Consider the following 10,636-nt stretch of genomic DNA (forward strand, 5'->3'; position numbering starts at 1 on the left):
GAAATCTGTCACGGTGTCATCATTTTTAAACCGGAATTTATTAGTTTTTTGCAAAAAAAGTTGACTTCTGGTCCATTAAATCCAACTCTTTAAGGTAACTTTGTTAAGAATTTAATTACCTACACATACATATAAGATTCCATGAAAATGGGCCCTCTGATTTCGAGGGTTTTTTCATAATAAGTCAAAAAATGGCAAAAGACATGGTGTGTTTGCAATTTTTTTTAACATACTTATTATAATCCTGCACCAATTTATAAGCAACTAACATGTTCAGTATACCCTCTGCTACAAAATATATTTTTATCAATGTGATAGAAGCCACCGTTTTTCCAATCTAATCAAGTATATCAAGCCGACTTTAGCATTTTAGCTTTAGGGATCCCCTTAATACTCTAATACCTGTTGCTAACAACGCTGTCCTGCCGCGCCCGCGCTGTGGCTGGAAGCTCACCGCCGCCATCACACATTGCAGACTGTAAGTGCTGGCTCCCTGTCGGCGCTAGGAGCAGCAGCCGAACATACAATGGAACTGCCTTCCAGCGGTGGACCTGCACATTGCACAATCAAACGTTACCACAACTCTACATAATTATTATGATTATTATATCTTGTGGAACTTGAGGCCTATACTCTGCAATGGTTGATATAGGCTTAAGATCATGATGGGTTAATTAAATTACACCAAACATTGATCTTTTTGTATCTGGTATTGATCTATGGTAATTTCAGGTGTAATATTGACACCACTTTCAAGTGTGTACCTATTAAAAATGAGTCGAGTCCCGTCGTCCCGCGGGCCCGACGCCCCACACGGCGGCGGCGGCGTGCGAGCGGCATTATTGTGAAAAAACGAAATTTTGCGCTCAAACCACGCGCTGGAGGTTACAAACTCGCGCAATATAAATTTATCTTTTAATATTAAATAAGGGTTAGTCGACGCGACGCGAAGTACATCGTCGAAGCATCCAAGCATATTTTTTTCGTTCACTCTGAACGGGAATGTAGAAACGAGTGTAATATTTGCGGTGAACGATGAATGTAATATTACTATAATGGTATTAACACATTATAAATATGAACTGATCTCTAGATTGTATAGAATGAGCGCAACATTAGCAAACTATGAACACTCTGGACAGCAACCTTGTTTGTTTGTATTGTATTATTTTCTGTTTTTTTTTTCATATACCTAATATATTTTTTGTAGTATTCTTTTTCTTTTTTGTTTCTCTTTTTATTGTTCAGTGTGTCAAATAAATGTTTCTTTCTTTCTTTCTTCTTTCTACTCTATTTAATACGCCACTGACTCAGTCGGCGGCGACCAGTTTGCCGACGGGAGCGACGCGCGGCCTGCTGACTGCACGTGGCTCGGTGGCTCCCACCGCACGCAACCATCCTGTAGGTACTGCTCGGCGAGGCTGGCTGTACTCTGTACGTCAATGTAATGAGCCGATATTTTACAATAATGGCTGAATTTAGGCGCGATGGAAGCGGCAAAGCGGTGCGCTTAATGCCAATATAAATGTCTCCCAGCTGACTTACCGCGGACTTTTTGTTCTTCAATGGCTGATGGATGCTGTATAGGTAAATTGAAAATTTACCTCAACGTATTCACAAAATCATTTATGGAAGCGTCTCGAGGAACACAACATACACCCGAGCTCGAGCTAGCACGCTCGCGGAGGAGATAACTACCGGAATCATTTTGCGTAAATAGTGACGGCAATTTATTGTCTTTCACCCCGCTTTCGCCTCGTTGCAGTGGGAGACAGTTACATAATGAATGAATAAAATGTATTTATTTTCAGATAACGCACCAGTTACATTGCATCCCATAAAAGCATTTTGATTTGTTTATAGGTAGGTAGTCCTACTTCTTTTTCGATAATAATAAGAATAAAAGATAGATAGAAAGAAAATTAATTTTATTTCAAGCACACAGAAACTCAGGGAGCACCCGCCGTTGGATCCAGCAGGCGCGGGGTGACGTCACAGTGACGTCACCGGACGGAGTGACGTCACCGCTCGGGCCTGCTGCATCTGGAAGTGGTCGAGAGGCCACGGCGCGCCGCCCTCATCTCCCACCTCCGTTGTTCCAGCAACAATGTACCCGCAACCAGCTTCATAGTTTCATACTTCATTACATACTAAACCTGAAATAATCTGTTTCCAATACTACTCGTACAACGTACATAGAATAGGGAAATAAAGGTCGCGAGTTAGCGGCAAGTTAGTGCGCGCGCCGCCGATAAACTGGCGATCACCTGCGGCACAGAGCGCGCCCGCAGTGGGCTCTATTATTATTATTATTAAATACTTTATTGCACAATAATAAAATTATGTACATAGGCGAACTTAATGCTAACAGCATTCTCTTCCAGCTAACCTTGGGTGTTGTGGAGAAAGTTATAGGTAGTGCGAAAGACTGAGAGGAAAGATAATTTTGTAAAAATACCTACAAACACTAGAATACACTTACTTGTATATAATACATGTATAATAAATATATACCTATAAGTTACATACATATACAATACATAAACCTAATACATACTATACTTAACTAAAATATCTCTATCTGTTACTATTCTCTACTAAATTGGCTTTTTTGGCATTTACGAGTATAAGTAAAGGGTTAATGTACAATGTATTATATTAATAATGCATTTATAGTCAACGAATCATATAAATTGGTACCTAACCGAGCCTTTAGTAGATAGTTGTGTGTACTTATTTAATACTTATTCTTAAGTTCATGAATCTTCCACAATAAACGTACTTTACTTACTATCTGGCCGCGTGCTCAGTGTTCTCACTACTGCTCACTGGCCAAGTGGCCGCGCGTCCTCTCTGCCGCCGCCTGCTCTGTGCGCCGCCGCCGCCGCCGCCGCCGCGCGTGTAGTTCAGAGCCGTGTCTGTGATTTACTATATTCGTTTAGTTAGTCGGAGTATAAATTCGCTCGCGCGGTGAATCTATTGGTTTTTGTTTCTGCAATTTATGAGGGTGGTAGGTAGAGTTTTCTATTTGAGGACAAATTTTAAACCGATTCAAGTATGGACAGTCGGGTTCTCTAGAGGTACAACCAAATCTGATCTCACCTTCTGGTACTATTACAGTCACGTACTTTTACTACAGTCACGTTTTAAAACTTCTGTAAAATGCCTTCTACATCTTTCTATGCGTAAAACCTGGTTTACACTTTTTGTGGCGATACAGTAGTTAGAATCTTAATACAGGAGTTACTGTTCACTCTTCAGTGTTAGAATTAAAACAATATTTTAGGAGTTCTTCTATACAATTAAGTACACTACCAGTACACACACACACACTCACACACTCACACACACACACACTCACACACACACACACGCGCAGGCGGGTCGAGGCGCCGCAATATCATTTGCAACTGCATAATTTTCATGTTCAAATGGTGTTGTTCCGAGAAAATTTACATTTTCCTTTTAATGTTGAAAGAAATTCAGTGCCATTAGACATTCGAAGAAGTTAGTACTTACCTAAGTACCAGTAAGTACCTACCTACCTAAATAAAAAAAAAAAACGTTGAGTATAGAACAAATGAAGTATACTTTATTACAGTAAAACTTTTAAGTCCTGAAAACGGAAGTGGATTCTAGCTAATTGTTACAGACCGTATTTAATCGATATATTTTATTTATTGAAGGACAAATCCGTTAAAAAGCCATTGCTAAACGGTATTTTATTTTTTTAAATGTATGTAAATGTAAGTAAATACCTGATAATGATAAAAAGTCTTTGCAAAATCGCACTCTTTAATGTCAGGACTTTATAGTTTTACTCTATATTATTATACTTTTGTACTTTACGATAACTAGTTCCATTGTTGCCTATGAGGTATCGCTGTTCCGCTTTGGAACTATTAACATCTAACAGCGCGTTGTACGTTTTGACATTGGTAATTCGGCGCGAGCTATGTGCTCATAGCTATATCTCTCTGATAGCGATCTGTCGCTTAGAAATATCTACTTTATACCAAGGACCCAAAAGTGAGTAACCCATTTTTGCTTCGAGCCGTCTATGCGTATATTTCACAGAATTTCTCATCACGTTCACTCACAGTTATTGAGGTGAAAGACTTTTTTATTTCTGTAGAAAGCTATAAAGCAGCAGCTAGAGCCTACTCCGGCCCCGCCCCGCGCCCAATGCGCGCGTGCCTTACGATTTCTCACCATGTTGCAATAAAGTACCAGGGGACCATACATTAGAAAGAGGTAAATTACCAGGGGACCATACACCAAGGAGGTTTTTTCACCACTGAAACCTCCTCAAGTATGAACTCCTGGTACTTTTTTTCGTCCAGCAGAAGAGTACCAGGGGACCATACAACAAGGAGGTTTTAATCGTTGTTCATCGCTGTCAAACCTCCTCCAGTATGGACTCCTGGTACTGTTTTAGTCTAGCAGTGGACTCTACTGCAGGCCATACGATTTCTCACCATGTTGCAATAAAGTACCAGGAGACCATACATTAGAAAGAGGTAAATTACCAGAGGATCATAAACCAAGGAGGTTTCTTCACCTCACCACTGAAACCTCCTCAAGTATGGACTTCTGGTACTTTTTTTCGTCTCGCAAAAGAGTACTGATACCGATACCTATACCGATACCGATACCGATACCGATACCGATACAAAGAACCAATCTATTTTGTTTCCCGGTTTCGGGAACGACCAATTCCCGGGTACGGGAATTTTTGGGAACACGGAAACGAAACCCTAGTATGAGCCATCTGCCATGCTTAGGTAAGACCCAAGTTATATAAAATTAAACGGTCACATTTTCTTACCCTAAGCTAGTGAACGCTAAGGGGACAGCAAAATTGATTCATTTTAAGAAAGAAGCAGTTTTTTTTTGTAGATAATTCTGTGGCATATTGGATAAAACCGTGGGTTGAAATCCTGGCCTGTACCTAAGTGCAATGTTAACTTATCCATAAACGGTGATATGAGGCAAGAGCAAGGGTATTTTCATTGGATTTGATTCCATCAGGCCTTCATTCCTTCACTCCATCATGCCTTCATTCCTTCATTCCTTCATTCCTTATTCCTATCCAAGGATAGGTTAGGTTAGGTTAGGTTAGGTTAGGTTACGTTTTTTTTTTTTTTTTTTTTTTATAATAATTCTTTTTCCTCTGATCATTTTTTCAGAGACCTTTTCTGCTCTTATTTTTTTACCAACGGAGGAAAATCCATCATGGACACCTGGGAAGATGTCCCAGGTAGTGTCGGACTCCTACCGACTAAAAACCCCCGACGGTATAAGCATTTTCTTTTTTATTTTATTTTTTATGTTTATATTTTTATTTAATTTTTTTATCTTTTTATATATTTTTTGCTTACACTCTAATACAATTTTATCTTACTTTTCTAAATTAAAACTAAATAAACTGAACTTTTAATCTTATCTTAACAAAGCATATTTTAATAACCTATGGTTTTCTTATCATAAATAATCTTATATCTATTTTAAATGCTTATTTACTGTTGTATGGATGCAGTACATATGACTCAGTATATATATGCATCATACTTTACTTATTCCTATTTTTTAATTGTTTACCTATAATTAAGCAATAATCCAAAAAGACCTGTCGGTTTTGTTTGCTTTGCAAAAGTTCGCACACCGTTTCTTTATTTATTAATTTATTTAGTTTTTGCTCTAAATCAAATCTTAACATACAGTGGACCGGACAATCAAGAAGGACGTGCTCCACCGTTTCAGCGCAGTTCGGGTCGCAGTTGCATGATGGACTCTCCTTACACTTAAATCTGTTCAAGTATTCGGAGAACCCACCATGCCCTGTCATTACCTGTGTTAGGATTCCGGCTGGTTAAATTTTCCTGACCAGTTTGTATGCTTCCACTGCGTCTGGGAAGAACATTTTCGTTACTGAAGCGGTTGTGCCTGACTTGTATCTACGATTCCATTCCTCAAGCGAGTCCATACGGATTTGTCGCTTGACGAATGAAACCGGACACTGATCATAGTGGGGTTTGCACTTCATGTCTTTGGCTGCTTGTTTAGCTAACGCGTCTGCCTGCTCATTTCCCTCTAGACCCGCGTGCGCTTTGATCCAGAACAGGCTCACCTGCTTGTTCTGCAATTTGCACTGGTTCAAATTGCATCGAGTTTCAACGGCTAGAGGGTGGGGTGCGTAGTTGTTAGCGATAGTTTCCAGGGCTGACCTGGAGTCACTGTATATGCCGAAACTCTCCTCCTTTCGGTCCTTGATGACCCTGGTGGCCCTGCATATGGCCAAGAGTTCCGCCTGGTAAACTGTGCAGTGTGGCGACAGCTTCAATTTGATAGCTTTGATTTGGCCTGCGCCATTCCATATTGATAGCGCAGCACCAACCTTGCCGTCAATTTTGCTACCGTCAGTGTAGATGTTTACCGCATGGTTGGTATGGGTTTCGACCTGTTGCTGGTCTACCAGGTTGGTGAACTCCAGTTTCATATGCATGGCCGGGTGGGGAGCTTCGGCATATGCAACAACCCTCTCTATCTCTACGTCTCTCAGACTCAGTGGTGGCACCTTTTTTCTGGCCTCATACAAGGCCGCTGATTCTTGTATTCTGAGGTCCAGAGGTAGGATGCCAGCCAGTAAGAGTGCTGAGTTTAGAGAGACAGTCCGGTAAGCCCTGGTTAACTTTTGGGCAAACCCTCTTTGTACCGCATTCAGGTGTTTCTGGATACCCAATTTTCTGGTGGCCGGAGCCCAGGCGCAAGCTGCGTACATGATTATCGGCTCCACTGTTGCTGTGTATATCAGCCTTATGACTTCGGGGTGGAGGCCCCAACTGGTTTTTGCGGCTCGAGACAACTGTTTGTATATATTCAGTGCTTTCCTACAGATTTCCGCAACGTTAAAAGTCAATTTCCTGTCTATAATTAGTCCAAGAATCTTTATTTCTTCCGAAAAACCAATGTCGACTCCGCCCATGCACAGAACAGGTGTGTCGTACTTCAACTTTCTCGTCAAGATCATTGCCTTTGTCTTGTGTGGAGCAAAGTTGAGTTTATTATCCCTGCCCCATTCCTGCACATAGGCCAGGGCGGCATTGGCTTGGAGCTGGACTTCTAGTGCTGTTTCAGCATCAAACATCAACACCACGTCATCTGCAAATGCCTGGCAGTAGTGACCCTGACGTTCAAGACCCTTCAGTAAAGGGTCAAGGAGCAGATTTCACAGGATCGGACCACCAATCGAACCCTGGACACATCCTTTATTCGTGGTCTTCGCGTACTCCTGTCCTCCGTACCTCACGTTGACTTTCCTATCCTGTAGGTAACTGTCCATGATCCTCCTGATGTTTACTGGACATTTTTCTTCAGCGAGTCGGACTCTTATCGCAGGCCACCATGCGTTGTCGAAGGCTCCCTCTATATCTAATGATACCATCACCACCAGCTTTTTGGACCTAAGCTTATTGTGTATATGGTTCATCAGATCGTAGAGGGAGTCCTCGGTGCTCTTTTGGGGCATAAATCCGTACTGGCGGGTACTCATTCTGGGTATCAGGTGCCATTTAAGTCTCCCTACGATCATTTTTTCCATAATCTTTCCCATCACTGGTAGAAGTCCTATGGGTCTATACGATTTCGGATCTTGGTAGCTTTCTTTTTCGGGCTTCCTTAGAACAACTACTGTGGCTGTTTTCCAGATTTTTGGGAAAAGGCCAACGTATAGACACTTATTTACCAGTGATAGGAAAAGTTCTGGATCATTGAAAATGATCTGGGTGCAAATGTCGGCCGTCAGGCCATCTGCTCCTGGAGCTTTTTTCGGGTTGAAACTTTTCACCGTATTGACTAGTTCAGCCATGGTAAACGGCGGTTCCGATGACTGCTCATTGGTGTCTATTGGCTGTTCTGCCAACTGCCGAACTTGCCGATGTCTATCGGAATCGTTCGTTTCATGGTCCGTCGGGTAAAAAGCTTCAGCCAGCACCTTTGCCGAATCTTCCAGTTTCCGTTCCTGTCCTCCTTTGATCAGAGGTAGATCCTCATGTCTCTTGGTGGTCCGTCCTATGACTCTGTAAATTCCCTCCCAAAGGCCCTCCCTGTCCTGCCTTTCACAGAAGTCTTTCCAGCTGTCTATCTGGGCTTTTTTGGCTGCACTTTCGTATTTTTCCTTGGCTTGCAGGTATTCTTCCAAAACCCTACTCTTCCGAACCGGGGCTGCACACGAGATGCGGCGTTTCATTTTGGTTGCTTCTTTTTTAAGCTCGTCGAGTTGCTCGGACCACCATGGCAATTTGAAAAGTTTGTTTTTCTTAACCTTAGGAAGTACTTCATCGCAGACTTTTTCCAGTACGTCGCTAAAAGTATTGATGAAGTCCTCCAGTTCATATTTGCTATCTATCTGATTTAGGATCTCTACATTAATGTTGTTTTCAACTTTTAATTGGTGCAATTTATCATTAAATTTTTCCCAATTAGCCTTGGCGGTTGAGTATAATCTCGTGGTTCGTTGAATTTGTGTGCCTTTAGATTTATTTAATTTGATTTTGAAAATTATGCCATTGTGATCCGAGCTTGTCATCGAGTCGTCAACAAACCAGTCCTCCACCAAGTCTATCAGGTTCACTGTGCACGCTGTTACATCGACATGGCTTCTGTACGTCTTGTTTCCCCTTACGGTACTGAATGTCGGAGTATCTCCGTTATTCAACACCTGCAAGCCAATTTCCTCCATGGTTCCGGACATTTCTTCTCCTCTGATGTCAATTACATGGCTTCCCCACCAAGTGCTTTTTGCATTCGCATCTCCTCCTATAATCAGTCCCGAAGTTCCAATTTCATTGGATATTATCTTAATCTGCTCCAGATACGACTCTATGGGCTGGTCTGGTTCAAAATAAAAGGACACAACGAAAATCTCCCAAGAGGTGGTCTTGATTTTGACAGTTACGATGTTGTTGGTTGTGAGTTTAGGATACGGCACTACGTCCAGATCGTGATCGAACACGGCAATTGCCGCTTTGACCACTCCATCTCCTTGATTGGCACTCTGGAAGATTCTCGCAGCCCCGTAATTTCTCATCGTCTTCATCCCTCCCACATAAGGTTCCTGGAGCAGAGCAAAGGCAACTTTTCTGTCATTGGCCGCTTTAATGACTTCATTGGTTGCCAGCTGCATCCTCTGGAGATTAGCCTGTATGACCGGGTACTGTTTATTTTCAGTGCTATTTTTATTTGCAAGAACCACTTTAGCAATATGCTATCGTAGCACGTGCGAGAGCGTCCTGCGTATCGGACAGTCCTGGCTAAAAGCGTTATGGTTTGCTGGTGTCATTTTTCCTTTGGTGCAGTTGCAGCACTGCGGCTGTTCACCCACTATTCTATCTGCGCAGTCAGCCCACATGTGTGGACCGCCACAGTGGCTGCATTTGGCAATTTCCTCCTTGCAGAACCTTCTGCCATGTCCATAACCGAGGCACATCGAACACTGTACCAACGGTGAGTGGTCTGCTACGTCGATCCTTTGGAGGTCAACGTAAATTTTCCCTGCCATTGTTAGTCGCTGCCATACCTTTGGAGACACTTGCATGATAACGTGGTTTGCCAAGTTGTTTCTTGCTCTTTTACGGTATTTTATCTGCGCTCTTACGAGTATTTCGTCAGGTGACAGGCCCTGAAGCAGGTTTTTGTTTTGGACAGTAATGGCTTGTACCACGTCGTCGTCGGTGTTAACAAGGAGCACGTCCCTTAATATTATTAAGGGGTCCTTTTCTTTAGCCTCCTCGATTTGCAGTCCAGATTTCCCTTTGAGCTTGTTCGCTACTCTTTGGACCTCATCCTTTGAAGAACACCCTATTACGACTTTTTGGTCCTTCGCCTTCCTTATCCTGTCGATTTGTAGACCTGAGGTTTTCGCGTCTACTGCAGTTCTTATTTTTTCCAGCACCTGCCCGCTAGATTCTGTCGCATCAGAGGACGAGATTATGATGGAGTGCAGAGAAGTCCGAGGTGGTGTCCGAGCAGACTCATGCGATGGGCCAGCAACGACGCTTGCGTACGTCATTTTGGTCTCGACGGTCTGCTGCAGTTTGTCGACTTTACTATGCAGTCCGCCTATGTCCAGGTCGACTTGTGACTCGATAATGCTGCTATGCCTATCAAGCCTCTCCTTCAGTTCAGCCATCATATCACCAGCTTCCTTGAGCTGGGCTGTATGGGCCTCCATGGCCTTTGTAATGTCGGGGATCTGTGTACTTTCGGACTGGACAGTAGGTGATGGCGAGTTTACCTGAGGCAGTCCCTTCGCGGCCTCTGCTTCTTTGACGAGCTGGTAGAGCCGCTCTACTGCAAGGGTCACCTCCGTTTTTATCTCCGCTTTGAGGTTGCGTGAGTTACTCAGATGGTGTTTGGCCTTCATGAGACAGCCCTTGGCCTCCGACACTCTCTCTGAGAGTTTCGAAGTTGAGGGGGCGATTATTCGTGCTTTTGGCGACTTTTGGGTGCTCCCGGTTTCCCAGTCCCCGATACTGCGCCTGACGTTGGTGGTCATTGTTGAGTTAGAAGGACCGGCCTTCTCAGTCGCGTCAGACGCAGTGATCTTACTGCTAGTTTTTCCATCCTGTGTCTTCGA

The 10,636-nt window shown here is 42.9% G+C and overlaps 1 protein-coding gene across 1 annotated transcript; it reads right to left on the minus strand.

The window, feature by feature from the left end:
- Positions 1-5,872: 5,872 nt before the first annotated feature.
- On the minus strand, positions 5,873-6,781 carry LOC125490015. Its single transcript, XM_048627951.1, has one exon. It carries the CDS (start codon positions 6,779-6,781, stop codon positions 5,873-5,875), a length of 909 nt encoding a protein of 302 aa, XP_048483908.1.
- Positions 6,782-10,636: the final 3,855 nt, after the last annotated feature.

Source organism: Plutella xylostella, chromosome 19 (genome assembly GCF_932276165.1).
Source record: "Plutella xylostella chromosome 19, ilPluXylo3.1, whole genome shotgun sequence".
Classification (NCBI taxonomy): Eukaryota; Metazoa; Arthropoda; class Insecta; order Lepidoptera; family Plutellidae; genus Plutella; species Plutella xylostella.

Excerpts from the sequence above, each read along its gene's own strand:
- LOC125490015 (XM_048627951.1), bottom strand. The coding sequence starts at position 6,781 with ATGTACGCAGCTTGCGCCTGGGCTCCGGCCACCAGAAAATTGGGTATC.